The 25,250-nt window shown below is 43.1% G+C and overlaps 1 protein-coding gene across 2 annotated transcripts in view; it reads right to left on the reverse strand.

Annotated features, from left to right (window-relative positions):
- Positions 1-25,250, reverse strand: part of PLEKHM3 (pleckstrin homology domain containing M3) — a 209,319-nt gene that overhangs the window by 168,247 nt on the left and 15,822 nt on the right. For both annotated transcript variants that reach the window (XM_081578174.1, XM_081578175.1), the window contains exon 2: positions 12,429-13,339. In XM_081578174.1, coding sequence (XP_081434300.1) covers positions 12,429-13,023 — 595 coding nt within the window. In that variant the 5' untranslated portion in view covers positions 13,024-13,339. The remainder of the gene's footprint in view (positions 1-12,428; positions 13,340-25,250) is intronic.

Raw genomic sequence — 25,250 nt, forward strand, 5'->3', positions numbered from 1 at the left:
CTAGTACCTACCTCATTGTATTATTATGAAGAAGAGATCAGTTACTCTCAAAATGATGCCTGACACATCTTAAGAATTCAATCGATCTGTTTCCTACTTCAGCTTCTGGTCTCAAAAGAAGACTAGGAAAAGCTAGCCCTTCCACCTCCACTCTGAAGATGGAATCTCCCTCTTCTTCAGAATCTCTTCCTCTATTACATCTGAAAATTACCCCTCTACGGATCTCTTCTCCTCTTGTCTTCTAATATCCCAAAGTGTATTGTGTCTATTCCAAAGTACTCATTTGCACCTGCATCTCCTACGCCTCAATCTATCTCCCTCCAGATTCTAGATGCTTCCAATGTCTCTGCTTTCTGTCCTGCACAGTCTTGCCTCTGACTACTGCTCTGACCTCACCTCACACCATCTCACATTTCTTCTCTAACTCCAGCCAAAAGCCTCTTGTGTTTTTTGAACGAGCTGAGTGCTTTCTGGCCTCGAGGACTCTGGAGCTGCTGTGTCCTCTCTCTGGAACATCTCCCCCCAGCTCCACTGATGTCTTCATCTCCTCAGCTTTTCACCTCAAAGGTGCCATCCTCAGTGAGGCCACCGCCCCTCAGCACCTCAGCTAAAGGGCCCCTCTCAGTCTCTTATCTTACGACATCCTTTTATTTCTTTCAAAGAACTGCTGCTCCTTGAAGACAGGGACCTGAATGTCCCTCTCACCCCCATATTAGCGGCACTGGCTCCAAAAGCACTTGTTGGATGCACGCACAAAGGACTATGCTGGGATCTGTGGGAACGACAAATGAGTCAGACAGATCCTATCAGGAGTTCAGAGCCCAAGGACAGCCGTTCCTTCTCTTTTCACAAAAGAGAAAAGTCACTTTCTTTTACGGAGCCAGTGCTGGGGAAAGTCACTTTCTCTTTTCACTTTCACTTTTGACAAAAGAGAAAAGTCCCACTTTCTCTTTTGCTACAGTCATCCTGATTTGAGTCCCATCACTTCACATCATGATGACTGGCAGAGTTTTCTCCTTTCCACCCCATCTACCAATCCTTCCATACTCTTAGGGCCTGAGGGGACCCAGTAAATAGCATCTCTCTTCACCCAGCTGCAAACCAACTGAGATTGATAGAGGGTAGTCAGACTCATAGCAGTCAGAACATGAGCCAGCTGGAGGTTACAGGTTAGGTGTGTAGCCAGGAACAGAACCCCAGAATTACACAGACTTACCTTACCTGTGAGTCACCAGCAACACTCGATCACTGGATCCAGTGGATCACTAGATCACTCAATATAGACTTTCCCTCCCAGGGGGCTGCCCACACACGGCTGATGGGTGGCAAGGCACATCGAGAGGAGCAGGTCAGAATCAATGTTTCCTGCAGAGGCTGAGTGACACACACCTGCTTCCTCTCCTAAAGCTCCCTGGAAGTTATTTCTCGCCGGGAGTGGAGTGTGCAAAGGGAGAGAGAGAGGACAAGAGTGGCATGCAGGATCTTAGTTCCCCCACCAAGGATCAAACCCATGTCCCCTGCAGTGGAAGCTCAGAGTCTCAACGACTGGATCACCAGGAAAGTTTATATCCTTTCAATCTTGACTCTCAAGAAATTTTCAAGTGCTTCTTGCCCAACATACCATGCTAATTCTCTCTGTCTGGCTTTGAAGGTCCTCCATAATCTCATAGTCCATTATAAGTCCTGTTCTGGTTTAGCCTCTGACCACCCCCCATGCAGACTGTGTTCATCTCCACCTCCACTATGTGCTCAACCCTCAGCGCTCAGCTGGAACACCCTTTACTCAATGAAGACTTCTCTGACATTCTAGATCAATCAAGTCTCTTTGCTTTCCAAGTCTATTTGTTTCATATTCTAGTATCTGACTGTGTTTAAGCCAGAAACTAGGGAGAAGTTAACTAGTTTTGGGTCTTTGTTCTCATTAGAGTCACATGAGGGAAATGAATTTAACAGGAGTACATCAATTATGACACTGCCACAAATACCCACAGCAAAGAACATGAAGAGAAAGATCTACAGGAATCAAAGAGGGGCTGGGTCCTGGACATTTTATATACGGTACATAGTGCTGGCCACTGCAGTGCTCACGGATGGTCATTAACAAACTTATTCTGGGAGAAATGAACTAAGCTCAAGTGGTATGTCTTCCATGAGCTACTTCGGAGATCTTTCTTTGTTGGTGAAAGAAAACATCCCATTTGTTTTCCCTTCATAAACTTAGGGGAAAGGACATACTATCTGTGTAGGCTCTAGAAGAAACAGACCTGTAACATATCTGGCTATGCAGGAGTTAGATACACGGCTAGGGATCTTCTCCATCTCAGTTGTTTGTGCTGTGAGCAACAGTGATAGTGTACAAGTCAACACAGACCTGGTCAATTTTACTTTTTGGATGTGAACCTGACCAGCCGATCACAGACTCAACCTCTTAAATTCAGAGGTTTTCTGTCTTCTGTAACAAGGATAATCTCTAGTGTTTATGGAACTTTTTTTTACCCAGAAAACATTTCCAAACATCAGCTTTCAAATGATGCTCATTGTCTGCCACGGTGAGCTTCTCATTCTGTTTCATTAATCTATAGGAATTAAGTACAAAAGAATCTCCCATACTTAGGCCACCAGATTTTAAGATAAGTGCTCTGTCTTTGGGTAACACTGAATCACAGAAACACAGAGGCAGAAGGGACCAGAAATCTCTTCAGCCCAGCCCGATCTGAGGCAGAACCTGTCAGAGGCCTGTCTACTGTCCAGTGTCTCCCCCTTCTTTATTAAGAGAACCCTAATTGTGTTTAGGTGTAGAGATGGCTTCTCCCCGCCCCCACAGAAAGTATCATGGTTTGTTTAAAACAATTGGTAACCCCATTTTCCTTTGCCAGAGATTGCTTTAGGGACAGTATGGAACCCAGTTCTGACTGCTGATGCGGTGCCCTTGGGGTTCTCTGAGAAAAGACCCAGACAAGGTGCCCTGCTTTTTCCCTTCCTGACTTTGGCTGCTGATACATACCTTTGGGGCTAATGCAGCTGTCTTGCATCAATGAGGGAAAGAAGAGACACTACCAGTTTACTGAGGACAGCAGAGAAAAAAGATGAAACGTACCTGGATCTTTGATGACTCTGGGGCCACCAGAGGTAGGTGTCCTTAAGTATTTACTGCCTACAGTGTTTGATATGGACTATGTCCAATAGCTATGTGTTAGATGAAACAAATAAAATGATAAATGGCCTCACTATTTATGCCACTTTTACTGAGTTGAGTATTCTATTACTTGCTTCTAAAAGCATTTCAACTGATCTAACAGATTTGGAATGAGGTTCCAGGAAACAAAATGACTTGGCCAAGGGTATACCACAAAGTGTGCAAGTTGAGGGTGGAATGCCAACCTCCAGATTTTCAATCTAGATCACACTGTGTTTTATTTGCGGTGGAGGGAATGAGTCCTAAGCTTCCTCAGACTTGAGAGGCAGTTTTATAGCGTGGTTACATGTGGCCTCCAGAGTGGGCCTGGAGCTTCTCCACTTATAGCCTGATGGCCTTGGGTGAGATTACCTTTTCTAAGCCTCCACTTTCTCCTTTGTAAAATCAGGACAATATTATCTAACATATTAAATTATTATTAATATTAAATAAGATAACAGATGAATGCTTCTTAGCACAGGTCTGGGCATAAAGTTAACTCACTAAATGATAGCTCTTACTGACAGTATTAATAATAACAAATTTTATTCAACTTGATTCAAGCTTTAGGTAAGGAAAACTGAAAGAGAGGTCAGGTCATTTCATTCTGGAACCAAAAAAAAAAACTGTGCATCCTGATTTTCCAAGTACCAGTACATAGAATACAGCCAAACAGCCTGCACAGGCTCATACCTGATACAATAGAAAGTTGTCTACAATTCATTGCATCAAAGAACTGCCAACCTAGTGTGAGAGGTGAATGGTCAAGCAATTACCTATAATGCAAGGCAGAATAAAATGTGCTGTAGAAACATGAAGTAAAAGAAAAAACATAATTATAATTAAAAATACATAGATACAGAGAACAAACTAGCTGTTATTAGAGGGGAAAGAGGTCAGGAAAAGAGAAAGATAGGTGAAGGGAGGTATGAACTAGCAGATATAAAATAAGTAAGTTACAAGAATGTAATGCACAGTACAGGAAATATGGCAATATTTTATAATAACTTTATATAGAGTACAGTGTATAAAAACAGTGTATCACTACACTATACACCAGAAGTTAATGCAATATTTTAAGTCATCTATACCTCAATTTAAAAAGTAGAAAAAGATGGAAAGGTCTCAGAGAGAATGTGGCATTTGAACTGATCCTTGAAAGATAATGGAGGATTGTGAAAAGTGAAGAAGGCTGGGGAGGTCTTCTGGGTGAAGAAACATCATGAACAAAGGCTAAGTTGGTTGAACACACATAGCACATTCAAAATTAGCACCTAAATGGGGGAAGAAGGGGCTTCCCTGGTGGCTCAGACGGTAAAGAATCTGCCTGTAATGCAGGAGACCCAGGTCCGATCTCCGGGTTGGGAAGATCCCCTGGAGAAGGAAATGGCAACCCACTCCAGTATTCTTGCCTGGAAAAATCCCATGGAGAGAGGAGCCTGGCAGGCTATAGTCTATGAGATCACAAAGAGTCAGACATGACTGAGCAAATAACCCCAGGGATCTTTATCGCTAGGTGGGGAAGAAAGGTGCAGGTGATAAGCTTAGAAAGATTATCTGGATGCTTTAGAAAATTTACACTTGATTTTTGTAAAGAATGGGGAACCATGATTCATTTTTAAGAACAGAGTAGCATGAAAAGATATGTGTTTTAAGAAGATAACTTTAGACGTTTGTAAAATTAGTAACTATAGTACTCCTTATCCAAGAAAGATAAAATGCATTAACAGAACCGCAAAGAAAGTCAAAGACACTTCATTTTCAGAGTTCCCATATAGACTTGTTAGGAATTAGGATGCCGGTTGGCGATGAGGTATGTTAGGTTTCCGAAAAATATAACCAATGGAAACTATACAACCATGTAAAATCAACTTTCTGTGACCTATTTTAGCAACTTCTTTGCACTGACTAATGGTGCTGAAGGGTGAATCATAGATTCAGCAAGAGCCCATGTCCTAGTGACTTCACTTGTTCTAAGCCCACAGGAATATTCCCACTTCTATTGGCTCCAAGGCTTTTGAGAAAAATCATAATTGAAAAAGCAGTCAATTTAGTGTAAGTCCCAAATTTGGCCTTTTTTTTCCTCTCAAGTGAAAGATGGGGAAAAAGGGAATTGAAATGGAGTAACACAGAACTCAGGATAAAGAAACCATACTGCCATGGTTTTTCTAGCCCTACATAAAATCTCCGTTGAGATCTTCTCCTGAAGATCTCAGCACAAGAAACACAGGCAGAGGAATGGTACTAGGTCACCAGAGAGTGAGACTGACGGAAACAAAAGCCCGGCTGACCACTACGCTTGCCAAGCAGATGAAAACGTGAGCACAGCTAGGAGGGAAGCACCAGTCAGATTCGGGTTTCAGAGCTCCACAGCTAAGGCCAGGGATTTCTTTTAAACTTTTTTATTTTAAAAATTGCAACAGCAGTTCATCCAGAAGTAGAGTTACAAGGCACACAGAAATCCTTCTGTGTAAAATAATTACAATCATGCCTATATTTCCACCACAACTTTCCATCACTGATCTCACTACAGTAATTAGCTCCCACACAACCATGAGTCGAGGTCAGTTCAACTACATCTTAGAATCATTTTAGAGTTGGAAAAGATTATAAAGACAATTTAGCCTGCTTTACTATAAACCAAAGGCAACAGAGAAGTGATTTTTCCAAACTTACATGGGAAGTTAGGAGCAGAGGTGGGATAAAACGCTTGCAAGCCCTAGGTGAGTGTTCTTTCCATAAAGCCTCCCCTTCCTCTACTACGTGTATATATTTAGAGCAATAATAGTGTGTATGTGTGTGTACACCTAATTTTCATATTGATAACATTCTAGTGTCCACATGTTCCTATGACTTTTCATGTTCTTACCTTAATATATGTTTATATTTGGACTGTAATTCTACAGTATTACATCCTCATCTTCTTTATCCCATGGAAAATTCCCTGCTGCCTACGGCTGTACCATTTACTCAGTAAACAAGAATAGGATGATAGTGGTGCAAAGGGGTAACAGGTTAAAGCAGATACTAGTTGGGAGCATGTCTGTATAGAATGAAGATTACTATAGTCCTAGGACTAAAAAGAAGCCATTCTGGTGGTGGGAGCAGGGCCTCTACTCAGGACTGGCTCCCAGTCACACCTTGCTACAGCTGCCCCAGGCAACACAGACCCTGGGATGGCAGGAGGAAAGGAGCTGACCCTGGGGAAGCTTCGGTCTCCACTACCTACTCTGAGGTGGCTCAGTGGTAAAGAATGTGCCTGCAATGCAGGAAACCGGGGTTCGATTCCTGGGTTGGGAAGATCCCCTGGAGAAGGGAATGGCTACCCACTCCAGTATTCTTGCCTGGGAAATCCCATGGACAGAGGGGCCTGGCAGGTACAGTTCATGGGGTCCCAAAGAGTTGGACTCGACTGAACAACTAACACTTTCACTTTCACCTACCCTGAGGTTCTTTAGAAATAACTGCCTGTGATGTAAGGTGATGGATGTGTCACTTAACGGGTGGATACATGCTTCTGTAGTGTATACGTCTATCAAACCATGACGGACACTTAAAATATCTTATAATTTTGTCAATTATACTTCAATAAAGCTGGGGGATAAAAAAGAACTGTTGCTGTCTCCCTAGATCTATTCCTTCCCATCAGTGTATGACTTCACCCTTTGGACATGATAATTCCATCCTCAGATAATGCAGACAGTCTTAACTAGGTTGGATTCAAGCTATACTTCACCCACCTTGTAGGACCCACTGGCAGGACCCTTTGTTCACTCAGCACTTAGCTCAGTCTATCTTAGGTTTGCCTCTGCCTGAGGCAATGGAATGTCGAGAATGCATTCATAGGCTTCTGACTAAGACTGAGAAAGGCAGCCGGAGATGGGGCAGAACTCTGAAGCCCTCTTTCCATGGTCACAAACCAGGGGTTCGGTTCCCTTATGCTTTTCTGCATGGCTAACATTTAAGATTGTGAAGAGCAAAGCTGCAGTCTTCCTTCTGCAGACTCACTGGTCCCCTAAAGGACTGTGACCAGCTCTGCAACTCTCCATGTAGTAAATGTGTTAAAGCAGGAAACAAACCTTGCTCAGGTAGACTGCTTTGGTGCGTCTCAGTTTTTCCTAACCAGTGATTCCCCAAGGGATTAATTTTAGTTGATGAACATTATCCAGGTCTGTTTCTTCCATACCACTTCCTACCCTTTACCCCAACAGGGACTGATTGCCAACACAGCTTCCAGAGTGGAGGGTTCTGGAGATAGAACTACTGGCTTCCAAAGTAGGGGTTCAGGTCTAGCTTCATGGTTAAGAGCATGGACTCTGAAGAAGGAGTGCCAGGTTCAAATTGAGGATCCACTTGTCACTAGTAGGGAGACTGTAAGCACATTACTAAAGCTGTCTGTGCCTCAGTTTCCTCACCCTTAAAATGGGGTCAATAAAAATGAAATAAATAAGCTACTATCTGCAAAGCACTTAAAATAGTCAGTGAACAAAGTAAGTATTATTATTATTTTTTCCCTTCTCTCTCCACCTGGGCTCTCATACTTACCCTGAGGATAACACCAGGTGCTTGAATGTTGGCTTTGACGGTAACAAGGAGGCTATTGATCTGTTTGATGTATATTGCTTTCATATATACCAAAAACCTAGTAGAAAAGTGATCTTCAAACCCAAAGCAATAGTCTTCTATAAAGAAACATTATGAGGGAACAGGCAAAAGTTGAAGAGTGATGCAAAAAATTACCTCACAGGACTGCCAACTACAGAAAGAGTAAAGGGCAAACCACAATTATCTCCCTAGGCTCTGTGCTCACCAAACAGCCGTCAGAAGATTCCTTTACAAAGGGCAATCGTAACCGAGCCTATGTGACCCTGGAGTCTGAGATGGTATCTGGAGACTCCTCCAAGGCTAGGACACCATTCTTCCAACACGAGGGGCTATTTTATAAGCCATATCTGTTTGATTCTCTCTTATCACAAGGAGAGTACATGGCAGCCTTTGAGATGAAAGCAAATCTTCATTTTTCACTGCTGCTAAAGAACTTCACAGAGAAGACATGCAAGGTATGAGATGCTATGAGATGATCGGGCGAGGCCCTTGGAAAAGAGAGTGGAGTGGTCCTTTTTCTAGAAAGGCATAAACCAGCTAAAGAAGTTGACGTTCTTAATTTATCAGCTTTATTTCTATCAGAATTATGTTCATGTCACATGTAAAAAATTGTTTTGAGCACATATTGTGTTCAGAGCCCTATATTAGGTACTGAGGATAAAACAATGCACAAGAAACAATCCCTTCCTCAGTGACCATGAACTCTGGTGTGGAAGACAGTAAACTGTTGATGACAAGTCAGTATGAGACAAGGAATGGTCTATTTCTCATTAACGAACCAGTGAATAGCTTTGAGAAAGTACAATGCAGGGAGGCCAATTGAAGAAATATTTATTGTGAGGCCATTTTATGAAATTGACTATGCCAGGAAAAACCAGGAGTGACTGGTAGGATCACTTGGATTCTCAGGGATGAGTTTCAAATTCAATTATAATAGTAATAACATTACTAAATGTTTAAGACATTTATTAAGTGTTTGAAAGTGAAAGTGTTATTCGCTCTCTCGTGTCCGACTCTTTGCAACCTCACGGACTGTAGCCCACCAGGCTCCTCTGTCCTCGCGATTTCCCAGGCAAGAATACTGTAGTGGGTTGGCATTACCTTCTCCAGGGGATCTTTCAGACCCAGGGATCAAACCCAGGTCTCCTGCATTGGAGGCAGATTCTTTACTGTCTGAGCCACCAGGAAAGACTTAGGTGTTTACTATGTGCCAGACATGGCACACTTTCTGAGAAGCACTTTAGATCTTTTAACCCCTTTAATGCTCACAAGACACTGAGGTAAACACTACTATTATCCAATGCTTTATGGCCAAAATTCTTGCCTGGAGAATCCCAGGGACGGCGGACCCTGGTGGGCTGCCGTCTATGGGGTTGCACAGAGTTGGACACAACTGAAGCGACTTAGCAGCAGTAGCAGCAGCAGCAGCAGAGAGGTTAAGAAACTTGCCCTATGTTACACATCAAGTAAATACTGAAACAAGGATTGAAACTCTTAAAGTCTAGACCTGGAGTCATTTTTTTAATACGCTCGTTATCTTGTCAGATCAGAAGGCCTTCTTCAGACAGGCTTGCCCATTAGCCAAATAGCTCTTACTATACCTCAGCTACCCACTGCCCTCAATATGCCAAAATCTGAGTTGCTTTATACCCAGAGCAATGTTTATCCTCAGTAAGGCTCAAAAGCCCAGTTAGTCACTGCCAAATGAGGCGGAAGACACAGAGGCCCTACCTAATAAAGAAGACTCTCAGGTGTATTGTTATGAAGGAAAGTGAAGGGTTGGGGGTGGGCAAAAAAGGAGGAAGGGGCAGCTGAGGAGAAACCCACTCCTGCAAAGTCTCTAAGCTACTCAGATGAACTCGGAGAAGGATCTAGAAAAGAGTAAAAAATCAACTGGAGAAGACTGCAAAGTAACACAGCCCATAAGTAAGGGAGAGACACAAAGACAAGCTGCCCTCATCAATAGAAACCCACCTCACTAAAGTTTATTTCTTCTACAGAGCCCTCGGCCTCTCATTACCCTGTTAGTTTTTACAACAGCTGAAGTGGAGGATGTGAGGATGATGGGCTCTTTTCTGGACACTGAACTTCAAGTGCCTGTGGGACATTCCAGCAGAGATGCCCCAGGCAGTGGGATGTGTAAGTCTGAGGCTCAAGAATGAGGCCTGGCCTCACCCCCAAACCTCCTCGGTCCTCAGCTCCAGCTCTGGCCAAGACACCACAGTACCTACCTTCTTTGGCTTTGGGCATACTTCTTCAGGAGGAACAATGAGCCTTGCTGCAGTTTGGATGGCTACTTTCAAAGATTTTAAAGCGAAGTTCACTCAAAGATCTTGGCTGATTTTGACAAGGATGTATCTGGGTGCTGAGACACACTCCCCACCCCCAAATGCAGTGAGAATTACAGCTGGCAGAGTAGGTGACCAGCCACGAATCTAACTCTTCTCCACACACCCTCCCCACCAGCCCAAGAATGGGTGGCCAGTGGGCCCTGCTTACCCCTGCCCTCAACCTAGTGAGCAACACAAACAAGATTTATATCTCGTGTTCTCCACAGCGTGCCAGACAGAAAAGATGTCAGAAAACTGGCAGGTCATTTCCCAACTTTATTAATTCCTGATAGAATGTGTATTCCATGGATACCCAAAAGCTGGCCAGGTGATATAACATCAATACCTGCAAAGGTCATTTGTTACAGTTTGCTTTTCAAAATACCATTCAGTTCTTATATTCCAACATAATACTCAAATTTTCTAAAATTGAGAATTAAAAAATAAAGATCATGGTCCATCATATCCTTAAGGGAGCAGCTAAGGAAGGTTCTCTCTTTAGGTTCCTTTAGAGAACTCGAGGAAGGCCAGTTTTTGCATTTACAATCTAGACAAGATAGGAAAAATAAAACTGTAGATACGACGTCCTAACTTGGGTTATGCCAGGGATTTAGACTGGTTACAGGGGTTTAGTGATTTTTTAAAAAATCTACATGAACTCCAAGAAACTAAACAAGAACTGAGCTTGCTTGCTAGTCAATGAGTACAATTGTTTACACAGCATGGGTGTGTGTTCAGTCGCTCAGTCATGTCCAACTCTTTTGTGACCCCATAGACTACAGCCCTCCAGGCTCTTCCGTCCATGGAATTTTCCAGGCAAGAATACTGAAGTGGGCTGCCATTTCCCCTTCCAGGGGATCTTCTTGACCCAGGGACAGAACCCGCATCTTCTGCATTGGCAGGCGGATTCTTTACCACTGAGCCACCTGGGAAGCCACTTGTACGTAAAGCCGAAGGCAAAACTCTCATTCTTAATAAATAAAAACGTGTAACGCTAAAACAGAAACAAGGTACAAAAAAAGTCTCCCCAGTCAACTGAGCAGAAGCCATCTAAACTAGGGCTTCCAAGGCGGTGCTAGTGGTAAAGAACCCATAGCCAATGCAGGAGACATAACAGATGTGGGTTTCATCCCTGGGTCAGGAAGATCCCCTGGAGGAGGGCATGGCAACTTGCTCCAGTATTCTTGCCTGGAGAATCCCATGGACAGGGGAGCCTGGAGGGCTACAGCCCATGGGGTCACAAAGAGTAGGACACGACTGAAGCAACTTAGCATGCACACACGCATCTAAATTAAAAGGTTATGCAAGGTAGTTGAAGAATCATTAGTAGCAAATGATTACTGTATAAATGTATACATGTATAAAGCCTGTATAAATGAGGTTATCATCAAGAAAAATGCTGAGAGAAACAGAGAGATGGTTTGTCGTGTCTCACAGAAGAGGAAGTTCACACATGAGTACATGAGTACATATCCATGTGCACGTGTGTATGCATAAAAAACAAGAGAAAAAGAAACTTGGGGCCCACACCATGAGGTCCGAAGCAACCTTTTCACACTGTTCCTCCCATGATCACCACGAGATCCTTCGGTCTCCTCGAGGGTCAGCCCGCTCTCCTCTGTCTGTCCCTCTATCCACACCATAATCCTGACCGAGTGTCCTCCCACTGCAACTCTCTTCCTGCAACGCAGTGTCCTTCAAGGTCCAGCTCAAATTCCACAACGTCTCACTATTCTTTTCTGACAAGTCCAGCCCAAAGCGTCCTCTCCTTCCTCTATCTTCTTTCAGTGTCACTCACTCATTAAAAAAAATCCCAACAATATAAAGAAAAACAAAAGTTCCCTTCCAGGTGCTTCAGTTGAGCATCTCCTTTCTCTCACCACTGGGTGTCTTCCTGAGTCTTTGGCAGTGTCTGATCTCCTCAGCCTAAGGAGAAGTTCTTTAGGGCAGGGACTGTGTCTTCATACATCTTTTAAGCCTTCACAGCACACGACTATGGTGAATGTATGATCTGATAAACATCTATTGATGTGAATAAGTGGTATCATGCAATGTCAAAGGAAAGTACTGCATTAATTACAGGAATATTCTAACAAACAAGATTGGGAAAGAGAATTAACCACAGTTAGCCTTTCACTCAGTACCTCCTAGGACAATAATGAGACTGGAGACTTCAGATAAGGTAAGTGTGAAAGTAAATGGAAGAAGGGGCTTAAGTAGGCAAAGACAGACATGAACAGTGGAGAGGCAGACTTTCACGAGGTAGATACAAAGCAAAATCAACCACTGTTCAATAGCAGTCAGCTATGAAGACATACCTGTATTTCCTTGAGCATCTTCTACCTTGTTTGATGAGGACAACAGAAAAGAAGGCCTGGCGAAGTGAGGGCCCTGAAGAGATACTTCTTGCTGCAGAGGCATGGTTTTGAGGACCACCCTCCAGTCTGCCTGGGTAATATCTGACCTTGATCGAGCATGCCCAGGCTTAAAAGTAGAGGTCTCATCCAATAAGTCATTCACAGAACGAGGCCTGTCTCTCCGACGCTGACAGATGTTGAAAAAATTAAAGGTGGAGGCTTCCTTTTGTTCCATCCAGGAGAGATTATCTGGGGTTGTCCCCTTCTGGACCATAAACTGTTCTTTGGCAGGGAAGACATTTGGAACTTTGGTGTCTAAGATTCTGGTCTTACAATGGTCCCAGATCACACCCCCCTGGCCCAGGGAGGTGACATTTCTGATAGCACCATTGTCTATGTTACTGAGGACCTCCCGCCCCACTAGTTCAGGGACTTCTTGGATCCCATAAACCTCCGCTTGCTGCACAGCCTTTTCGAGCTTATTGTCAAAAGTATTAAAGAAATCCTCGGTCACTTCCAAGGCTGGGCTGATATCATCCACTTCCAAAGCTTCCATGTCATAGGCTCCAAGGGGCCAAAGCCTCCTACACTGGTTCAGGAAAGGGCTTCATGAACATTCACCCAACAAGGAGAAGTGTTTTGGGCAACAGAGTTCTGGAAGCAACTGGAAGGAACTTTCATTCAGCTGCTCGGAGCAGGTCAAGCACAAGGGTGGCTGATTTCCCGAACATGGAAAGCATTTTCTAGATGATAACAGTCATCAACAAAGGTACTGGGAGACAAATATTCCTTTGAGAATACTCCTCAGGGAGACCACTGTCAAGACAACAGGAAGTGCTTGTCAAAGCAACGTCACGACCATCTTTGATTTCCTGAAAGAAAATAAACAGAACAATATTGGCACATGGTTCATTGTATTCTACACATACGAATCTGCCCAATTACATCCTTATCTTGACATCTCTTCCGTGGCAGTCATGCCCAAACGTGGACAACACCCAGAAGATCTACTGTTAAGAGTACACATCTCTACTTTGTGTTAAAACTTACACAGAGCAGCATGGGACTCCTGACGAGCGGAATTAAAGTCAAGATCTTTTACTCACACAGAGAAGCCTTTTATAGCAGGTGTGAAAAGACTGCCCTGGCAAATCTCTGTTGATACTGGCCTAAAATAGTAAGCAAAAGAGAATAGGAATTCTGTGACTGGACCTATATCATAATCAGTCTGAAAGTCATAATTGCATGAGTCTTTTCACAAACTTTGAAAGCACTGATGGTTTGTTCAGCTCAAAGGTGCAAAGGGGGAGCAGAGAGGAAAAATGGCCCTTCTTCCTCTGAATGTTACTGTGCTATGCTTCCTGGGTTTGGATGACATAATGCCTGAAGATGACTCTGGACAATTTTTCCAGTCAGCTTGCAAAAAGGTTTCAGTGTTCAAACTCCCTGAGGCTTTGAGGACTGCCTATGTGTAGGTTCTGGAGAAGGCACTGGCAACCCACTCCAGTACTCTTGCCTGGAAAATCCCATGGATGGAGGAGCCTGGTAGGCTGCAGTCCATGGGGTCGCTAAGAGTCGGACATGACTGAGCGACTTCACTTTCACTTTTCACTTTCATGCACTGGAGAAGGAAATGGCAACCCACTCCAGTGTTCTTGCCTGGAGAATCCCAGGGATGGGGGAGCCTGGTGGGCTGCCGTCTATGGGGTCGCACAGAGTCGGACACGACTGACGCTACTTAGCAGCAGCAGCAGCATGTGTAGGTTCAGCTTTGGGGCTGGGCGGAAAGAATCCTAACACTAACTTCACTCTCTGAGATACCTAGATCTTCAAGGCCAGGCCAAATGAGAACAGTAATGCTGTTCAATATGGAGGACACTAGCCATACATGGCTATTTAAATTTAACTTTATTAAAAATCAAATAAAGTTCTTCAGTCACACTAGCCACATTTCACATGCTCAACATACACCTTTGTATCTTTACCGAAAAACGAACAGACAAACAAAACAACTAGGTAAGTTCTGTTTTCCTTAACCACTTACAAGTAGATAAAACCAGGCAATTAGCAACACCTTTGCAAGCTGCTATAAAGGTCCATAAATGTGCTTTTTTCTCTAAAACTGCACAATTTCTGTGGTACATTAAAATCATTTTTAGCACTTAGGCCATGAAATCATTGTATTTAAATCAACAACACTAATCTATATTGCTTAATGTGTTAAGCTAGTATATACAGCCTTTTATTTTAAATGTATCAAGATGTGCAGGTTATAGGAACTTGGTGGCTAACCTCTTGTAAACTGATAACGATTGTGAATTTATCTACTTTTTATATTTTGATTTTTATTATGTTAGCAGGAACTGACTGAAAATCAGTTACAACATTTTTCTAGCTGCAAACAGGGTTTTGTTTGCTGTGTCTATGCTAAGCCTGAGTCTCCTGAATTTTATAGCAGAGTTTTACTACTTTTGTAATTTCAGAACTTGTAATTTTCAGTTTCATCTTGTACACCAGAGGCTAAGAAAAAAATATAAAATAAATCTTAAAAATTTTAGTTCTTTATTGACTAAAATTCTAAATGAACATCATAAAGTATGTTTCCCACTTTACAGAAGAGACACCAAGGTGCAGAGCACAAAGCTATTCATCTAAGATTCTATTTTGAATATTCCTTTCCTTACCCAGTGCTTAAAATTCAGTCTTTATATATACTAGAAAGCATAAATACCTTCAAATTGACTTTAAAAAAAAAAACAAAATGTCTAGGAATACACTCGTTGTGTTCCCTGCTTTGGTATTTGCAAGCTGGTTCAGTTCAGTTCAGTTCAGTCGCTCAGTAGTGTCCGACTCTTTGCAACCCCATGGACCACAGCACACCAGGCCTCCCTGTCCGTCACCAATTCCTGGAGTTTACCCAAACCCATGTCCATCGAGTCGGTGATGCCATCCAACCATCTCATCCTCTGTCATCCCCTTCTCCTGCCTTAGATCTTTCCCAGCATCAGGGTCTTTTCAAATGAGTCAGTTCTTCGCATCAGGTGGCCAAAGTACTGGAGTTTCAGCTTCAACATCAGTCCTTCCAATGAACACCCAGGGCTGATTTCCTTTAGGATGGACTGGTTGGATCTCCTTGCAGTCCAAGGGACTCTCAAGAGTCTTTTCCAACACCACAGTTCAAAAGCATCAATTCTTCAGTGCTCAGCTTTCTTTATAGTCCAACTCTCACATCCATACATAACTACTAGAAAAACCATAGCCTTGACTAGACGGACCTTTGTTGACAAAGTAATGTCTCTGCTTTTAAATATGCTATCTAGGTTGGTCATAACTTTCCTTCCAAGGAGTAAGCATCTTTAATTTCATTGCTACAATCACCATCTGCAGTGATTTTGGAGCCCCCAAAAATAAAGTCAGTCACTGTTTCCACTGTTTCCCCATCTATTTGCCATGAAGTGATGGGACCAGATGCCACGATCTTAGTTTTCTGAATGCTGAGCTTTAAGCCAATTTTTTCACTCTCCTCTTTCACTTTCATCAAGAGGCTCTTTAGTTCTTCTTCACTTTCTGCCATAAGGGTGGTGTCATCTGCATATATGAGGTTATTGATATTTCTCCCAGCCATCCTGATTCCAGCTTGTGCTTCCTCCAGCCCAGCGTTTCTCATGCTGTACTCTGCATATAAGTTAAATAAGCAGGGTGACAATATCCAGCCTTGACGTACTCCTTTTCCTATTTGGAAACAGTCTGTTGTTCCATGTCCAGTTCTAACTGTTGCTTTCTGACCTGCATACAGGTTTCTCAAGAGGCAGGTCAGATGGTCTGGTATTCCCATCTCTTTCAGAATTTTCCACAGTTTATTGTGATCCACACAGTCAAAGGCTTTGACATAGTCAATAAAGGAGAAATAGATGCTCTTCCGGAACATATAACCACTGTTGGCCAGCACTGCTGGTTTGTGGAACACTTCATCCCAATGCATTCTAAATCTGTAAACTCGTAGACAAGGTAGGGGCCTTTGAGATCATCCTTGCAACCCCAATCTTCCACAGAAAGGGACACTGAGGCCCAGAGAGAGTAAGAGGTCCCAAGGATACTTCAAATGCAATGCCTCATTTAACCCTCATTAAGGGCAGTAAGAACTCAACTTGAGAACCACTTCAGTGCTGTTTACCCAGGGATTCTAGAAACCACTCATCTACCCACCCATTCATGATTCATTAAGGTCACGACAGATATAAGATGCTGACGGTGGAAAGATGAATCAAATACACTCTAGCCCTAAAGAGACTCATAGTCTATCATGATGAGCCTAAGAAAATAAGTCCAAAATACTTCCTTGATAGAGAATGGAAACAGATTTGGTGGGGGAAGGGGGGAGGGGGTCACTTGACAGCAAGGGTGAGGGAGAGATTAAGGACGTGCCCTTTGAGTTGAACCTAGAAAACTTAGACGGTATTTGCCAGGATAGCTCAGAAGAAATTAGGAAGAGTAAATCACCTTTTGGTTAGCAAGGGATTTTCAAGTTCATTAAATAAAATGACTTTTCATAGGCAGTGGGGTGAGCAGTATAGTGGAGTATAGCAAGAAAGCTAGCAGATCCAGAGTCAGATCTAGCTCTGAATCCTAATTCTGTCTCACTCTAGCTATGTAATTTGGGGTAAGATTTCCCTGACCCACCCCTACTCCAACCCAAGTCCTTGGAACTAATCTGTTCTTCCTATTCTAGGAATTTCATTTTTGGTGCTTTCCACTGCTTCTCTCCGCAACCTACACAGCTATTTTCTTTGTTTTCTGATGTAAACATGCATTAATCGTATTCTTCACTGTGTACCCCAGGATTTCCAGGCCACTCTTCTTCTCCTCATTCCTCAACTTAGTCACACAAGCCTTTTAGTTCCTCCTCCAAGGTTTACCTTTTGGATCTCCAGGCCGGCACTTGGGCTGATCCCATTGCCAGAGGAGTTATGCCCTCCTGGATTCTTCTGCCCATCACATCAATGCCTAATCATCTTTCAGGGTCCAACCCAACACCAAGTTACAGACCTGCACTCTCTAAAGAGGGCCATAACAGCAGTTCCTATCCCACGTGCTTTCCTGCAATGAGAACTTGCTACTTCCCCATCAGAAAGAGTGTTTACTTTTTCCTCTCCCGAGAATGTAGGCAAGGCTTGTGATGTTTTGACCACTACTGTGTGGCAGAAATGATACTGAGCCCATTGGAGGTGCAGCCCTGAATGGGCCTGGCAGCTTCCTCTGCCTATTTCTTGGAGCTCTAAGCCAATTAGACAGAAAGTCCAGGCTACACTGCTGGAGGGAGAGGCCAAGTGCTAGAGCACAGAGGCACCAGACACAGGAGGGAAGAGGCTATCTTGAATGGCAGCCTAATTGAGCTCTCCGATGATTCTAGCCCGTCAGTATCACGATCCCAAGAGAGAATTTTCCAGCTGAGTCTAGTTATCCCAGAACCATGAGAGAAAACAAACTGTTTGAAGATACTAAATTTCAGAGTATTTTGCCACACTGCAAACAATCATTAGGACTCATCACTTCCTTAGGGAAGCATTCTTTGGTGTCCCAGACTAGCTTAAATGTCCTTGTTTAAGGATACAAGGGCCTTGGTTCAGAAGAGCACCAGCATTTCTGTAAGTTACACACATGACATCCATAATTACTAGTTTCGATGTCAATATCCCCTCAGACAGCAATTTTGTTCACCCATGGGCCCCCTAAACACAGCTGAGGTTCAACAAATTATTTGTTGAATAAATGAATGATTAAAAAATAATAAATAAAATTATTTTTGAGTGGTAGTCTTTAGAATCATGACACAGTTTTCTTTCCCTCTTTTTCTTCTGTTGTCAGTACTCAGACAGGAAAGGAGCAGGGCACAATATTTAAAAGAATGACATAACCTGAGGACATGACACACTAATTAGAAACAGTTGTGTCTAACTCTTTGAGACCCTGAATTCTCCAGGCCAGAATACTGGAGTGGGTAGCCCTTCCCTTCTCCAAGGGATCTTCCTTAACCCAGGGATAGAACCCAGGTCTCCTGCATTGCAGACGGATTCTTTACTAACTGAGCTATAAGGGAAGCCCTTTTAAATAATTAAATACTAATAAATAAATAAAATTATTTTTGAATGGCTATCTTTAGAATCATGACATTGTTTTCTTTTCCTCTTTTTCTTTTGTTGTCAGTACTCAGACAGGAAAGGAGCAGGGCACAACCTTTAAAAGAATGACATAGCCTGAGAACATGACACACTGATTAGAACCAATTAGGTCCAAGATGGCAGACCTTGTCAACTTCCACTAGACCTTGAGCCTCAGTGCACGCTCACTGTAACATGATGAAGATGACAACAAAGACGTGTGTGCTTAGTCATGTCCAACTCGTGGTGACCCCAGGGACTATAGACCGCCAGGCTCCTCTGTCCATGGGATTTTCCAGGCATGAATACTAGAGTGGGTTAACATTACACCCTCCAGGGGAACTTCCTGACCCAGGGATCGAACCTGCATCTCCTGCATTGGCAGGCACTGTGCCAATCCACCTCAGTTGGATTCTTTACCAACTGAGCTATCAGGGAAGACCCATTGGTAACGTATCAGCACACTAAATGACACCTACAAGCACCATGACAGTTCCAAGGCCAACCATGAAGGTCAAAAAGTATACAGTGGCCCAGTTCCTGAAGTTCCCACCCCTTCCCCAAAACAGCTGGAACACTCCTATGGCTCAACAGCCTATGCAACTTCCCAGCCCTATAAAAACTGCCAACTCCATATCCCGGTGCCCTTCTTGACTTCTGAGATGATTCACACTCTGTCTACGGAGTGTGTATCTCCTGGAATAAACCCTCTTTCACTTTACTATGGCTCTCTCTTGAATTCTCTCCTCTGTGAAGGCAAGAAGCCACATTTGGCAGCCATCGCAGGACTCAGACGTGACCTAGGATGTGACCATCCTCTCTAGTCCCACTCTCCTTCCTGAAATAGTCCCTCTGACTGACAGCCCTTTCATCACATAATGATTATCTCTAGCAATAAATAATGGAGGTACTGCTTTAACAACTGCCAAAAAAGTTACTCTTTAGTGTAATAAATGAATTAACATGAGAGATAACAGCTTTTTGCCTGCATTTGCACAGTATAAATTAAATAGCTAAAAAGAATTTGAAAGCTGCAGTGATTTATTCATTCCATAAATATTTACTGAAGCAACTACTGTGTTCTAGGGACTGGTGATAAAACAGTAAACAAGATAAACATAAATTCTGTCCTTGTGGAGCTTTTATTCTAGTGGTCAAAGTGAATCAAAGTGTTACTCACTGGGCTGTGTCTGACTCTTTGTGACCCCATGAACGGTAGCCCACTAGGCTACTGAATCAAGACTGCCGGGAGAAATATCAATAACCTCAGATATGCACATGACACCACCCTTATGGCAGAAAGTGAAGAAGAACTAAAGAGCCTCTTAATGAAAGTGAAAGAGGAGAGTGAAAAAGTTGGCTTAAAGCTCAACGTTCAGAAAACTAAGATCACAGCATCTGGTCCCATCACTTCATGGGAAATAGATGGGGAAACAGTGGAAACAGTGTCAGACTTTGTGTTTCGAGGCTCCAAAATCACTGCTGATGGTGATTGCAGCCATGAAATTAAAAGACGTTTACTCCTTGGAAGGAAGGTTATGACCAACCTAGATAGCATATTTAAAAGCAGAGACATTACTTTGCCAACAAAGGTCCATCTAGTCAAGGCTATGGTTTTTCCAGTAGTCATGTATGGATGTGAGAGCTGGACAGTGAAGAAAGCTGAGCGCCGAAGAATTGATGCTTTTGAACTGTGGTGTTAGAGAAGACTCTTGAGAGTCCCTTGGACTGCAAGGAGATCCAACCAGTCCATCCTAAAGATCAGTCCTGGGTGTTCATTGGAAGGACTGATGTTGAAGCTGAAACTCCAATACTTTGGCCACCTCATGCGAAGAGTTGACTCATTGGAAAAGACCCTGATGCTGGGAAGGATTAGGGGCAGGAGGAGAAGGGGATGAAAGAGGATGAGATGGCTGGATGGCATCACCGACTCGATGGACATGGGTTTGGGTAAACTCTGGGAGTTGGTGATGGACAGGGAGGCCTGGCGTGCTGTGATTCATGGGGTCGCAAAGAGTCAGACACGACTGAGCGACTGAACGGAACTGAAGCTACTGTGTCCATGGGAATTCCCAGGCAAGAATACTGGAATGGGTTACCATTGCCTTTTCCAGAGGATCTTCCAGACCCAGGGATCGAACCCAGGTCTCCCACATTGCAGGTGAATTCTTTACGGCCTGAGCCACCAGGGAAGTTCCATATTCTAGTGGAGCAGTTACTATTTAGACACTGTTCTAAATGCCTTCAATGTCTTTGCTATTGTTGTTATTCAGTCGCTCTGTCGTGTCTGACTCTTTGCAATCACATGGACTGCAGCACACCAGGCTTCCCTGTCCTACATCAACTCCCGGAGCTTGTTCAAATTTATGTCCATTGAGTCAGTGATGCCATCCAACCATCTCGTCCTCTGCCGTCCCTTTCTCCTCCAACCTTCAATCTTTCCCAGCATCAGGGTCTTTTCTAATGAAAAGAAAAGGGTCTTTTTGCATCAGGTAGCCAAAGTATTGGAGTTTCAGCTTCAGCATCAGTCCTTCCAATGAATATTTAGGATTGATTTCATTTAGGATTGACTGGTTTGATCTCCTTGCAGTCTAATGGACTCTCAAGAGTCTTCTCCAACACCACAGTTCAAAAGCATCAATTTTTCAGCTTTCGTTACGGTCCAACTCTCACATCTATACATGACTACTGGAAAAACCATAGTTTGATTAGACAGACCTTTGTTGGCAAAGTAATGTCTCTGCTTTTTAATATGCTGTCTAGGTTGGTCATAGCTTTTCTTCCAAGGAGCAAGCATCTTTTAATTTCATAGCCGCAGTCACCATCTGCAGTGATTTTGGAGGCCCTAAAAATAAATTCTGTCACTGTCTCCATTGTTTTCCCATCTATTTGCCATGAAGTGATGAGACCAGATGCCATGATCTTAGTTTTCTGAATGTTGAGTTTTAAGCTTACTTTTTCACTTTCCTCTTTCACTTTCATCAAGAGGCTCTTTAGTTCTTCTTCGCTTTCTGCCTGCCATAAGGGTGGTGTCATCTGTGTATCATATTCATGGAAATTAAAAGGTAGAATGGGGGTTACCAGGGGCTAGGGAAGGAGGTAAAAGGGAGTTGTTGTTTAATGGGTGTAGAGTTTTAGATTTGCAAGATGAAAAGTTCTGGAGATGTGTTTCACAGCAATGTGAATATAATTACTATTGACCTTAAAATGATTACAATGGTAAACTTTATGTTTGTTTGTTTTTTTAACCATGACTTAAACAAAAACAAGCAGAGGGCCACCTTTTCTAGTGGGCTGTGGTTTAGAAGATCTAATTCCTGGCCTAGAAGATCTAGTCCAGCCCCCTGTGGAGAGGAGGATGAAGTCACGAGTGACAATTATGGGTCTCAGTATGAAAAAAGGAACTGCAGCTGCATCAGTTACCAGCAATGGGACTCTGGGAAATTACTTCATCTTCCTAATCTCAATCTTCTCATTTGCAAAATCAGCAAGTTAATATAAATTAACTTTGAATTTAACTTTAACTCTCCTAAAATATCAACAGCTGAGAGAATTAAATAGGACAACCCATGGCATGGTTCCCGGCACACAGTATATGAATGTTGCCGTTGTTCAGTCGCTCAGTCATGTCCAACTCTTTGTGACCCCATTGACTGCAGCATATCAGGCTTCCCTGTCCTCACTATCTCCCAGTAACAGCCTAAAAGTCCTCACCTGATGGCTTCCATCGCCTTTCCTCTGTAACGTCATACTCTCTGAACCCCGCCCCCTGACCCTTCAAAACACACACACACACACTGGCCTCCCTGCTGTTTCTCTGACTTGCAGACATCTTCTCCCCTCAGGGTCTTTGCACTGGCTGACCCGTCCCCCTCCATACCAACATGGTCAACTCTCTTTTTAAGTGACTGTTCATGTCACCTTCTCAATGAGGCCTGCCCTGACCATCCTATTTTAAATTACAACATGTGTCTCTACCCTGGATTTCTGATCTCCTTTACTCTGTGGGGTTTTTTTTTTAGTAAATTTTAAGTTTTAGAACAGTTTGAGATTTACATAATTATTTCAAAAACAGTACAATGAGTTTCCGTATATCCCACATCCAGTTTCCTCCATGTAACATCTTGCATTAATATGGTACATTTATCACAATTAATGAATCAATATTAATATATCATTGTTAACTAAAGTTTTTTTGCTCAGATTTCCTCAATTTTCCCTAATATCTTTTTCCTGCTCCAGGATCCTAATCAGGATAACACATGGCATTTAGTTGTCAAGTCTCTTTAGCCTTCTCGTGGCTGTGACAGCTTCTCAGGCTTTACTTGTTTCTGATGACTTCGACAGTTTTGAGGAGTACTGGTCAGGTTTTGCACAGGCTGTTCTTCAACTGAGATTTGTTTGATGGTTTTCTTGTGATGAGATTAAGGTTATATGTTTTGGGGAGAAAATCCAGAGAGGTAAGGTGGCATTCTCATCGTATCATAAGAAGAGTAGGTACTATCAACATGACTCACTGCTGCTGTTGCTGTTGCTGCTAAGTCGCTTCAGTCGTGTCTGACTCTGTGCGACCCCATAGAAGGCAGCCCACCAGGCTCCGCCATCCCTGGGATTCTCCAGGCAAGAACACTGGAGTGGGCTGCCATTTCCTTCTCCAATGCATGAAAGTGAAAAGTGAAAGTGAGGTTGCTCAGTCGTGTCCGACTTTTTGCGACCCCATGGACTACAGCCTACCAGGCTCCTCCGTCCATGGGATTTTCCAGGCAAGAGTACTGGAGTGGGCTGCCACTGCCTTCTCCGCATGATTCACTACTGCTTACATTAACCATGATCACATGGCTGCATCATTTTTACATCTACCATCCTCTACTGTACCATTCAATTTAATTATTATTTAATGTCTAGTGTTTCTCCCTCCTCATTAAAGTGAAAGATCCTCAAGGGCAGGAATTGATACTTATTTTGTTCACTCATGTATCCCATGGAGAAGGAAATGGCAACCCACTCCAGTACTCTTGCCTGGAGAATCCCAGGGACGGGGGAGCCTGGTGGGCTGCCGTCTGTGGGGTCGCACAGAGTCAGACACGACTGACACGACTTAGCAGCATGTATCCCAAGTACATTAGAGAAATACCTGACACACACACAAAAAGCACTAAATAGATGCGTGTTGCATGAATGCATTGTTATTCCTTTACAGGACGTTCATGGCCCTTCATGACCTATCTACCTCTTTATTTTGTCATTCCCGGGCACCACTCACCTTGCTGTTTTATTTCTCCGTGCTTTGGCCCGAGCTGGGGAGCATTCCAAATTGCTCAGGCTCTCAGAACACCCTGGGTTTGCCACAATGTACTGAATACTCAACAGCCCTCTCTCGATCCCACTCTACATTCCAAGTACTTGACAGCAGGCATGTGACGTCTTACTGACCCTCTTATATAATCTCTATATCTTCAACCTTCGGTGCTCCATATTCCAACTTTCTCCTCTTGGAATTTTTCTTTTCCCTAGGATGTATAGTCCTCAAATTCACTGTACAAAGGTCTAATGCCCAAGTTTAGTCTCTATAAGTGAACACCTCTTACTAGCTTGCCTCGTCTGGTTTTGAAATTAATTAAAAAATAATAACACATTCAGACAGATCAAAGTAGGGAGATTACTTTCCTCTGACAAAGTGAACTGAGTGAAATCACCATGGGGGTGCAGTCTGGTTTGCTTCTACACAAAACTGGAAATCAGGAGCTAATCAGAACTGAGTTCTAAATCTAGTTCAACCACACATGTGCTGGGTGGCCTCTGGCAAACCGTTTACACTCTGGGCGCCTTCCTCTGTACCTGCATCCAATAACATTGCTAATATCAAACTGCTTCACATGTGGATCATTCACTAGGTAGCTGTTTTTGATTTCAACACACCTTTTTTTAAAAATGTAAACAGCTGTATAATTACGGAGCCCTCCACCGGACCTCACCTATTCAACACCATGTGCTCCTGGTCTCTCCTTGGAAAGACATGTCAGCCCAACAACAGCAACATCAGCAACCAACTATTTATAGCATCCTGCTTTTCAGCAACTCAATGATCTACAGACATTTCATCTTATTTTTATAAAGAATACTCTTTCTGTAAAAAGCGTTGTTTCCCCAGTGTGATAGGTTGAGAAACTGAGGTCCATTTGTCAAGTGTAGTCAAAAACACTCAACCCAAAGAATCCTATGCACGCATCCAAATGTAACAGGATGCGGTGTCAGTGTACTGCTATTTCCTAAGAAGGAAATCTGCTGTTTACATGCTCATTAGGCAAGGCTAATTAGCAGGATGAATACAGCAGTCCTCCCACACAGAAGCAGAAGCAGATATGAGTAATAATACCAGTCCGGCCCACACAGACAGGCCACATCTCCCAAGTTGGATGGTAAAAATGCTGACTTCCTCCTACTTGACTAAATGGCTTGTATTCAGAATGTAATGAGTGCTCAAGAGGCTGGGGCCATGTAGTTTTAGAAGCAGCTGGACTATGAAGAAAAATGCAATGCTAAAGACACTCAGGACAAACAGTTTCTGCCAATTCATCCTCAAATATGAGCAACAAGGGCGATTATAAGAATGATCAGCACATGT

Source organism: Giraffa tippelskirchi, chromosome 3 (assembly GCF_054371585.1).
Source record: "Giraffa tippelskirchi isolate mGirTip1 chromosome 3, T2T-mGirTip1v1.2.pri, whole genome shotgun sequence".
Lineage (NCBI taxonomy): Eukaryota > Metazoa > Chordata > Mammalia > Artiodactyla > Giraffidae > Giraffa > Giraffa tippelskirchi.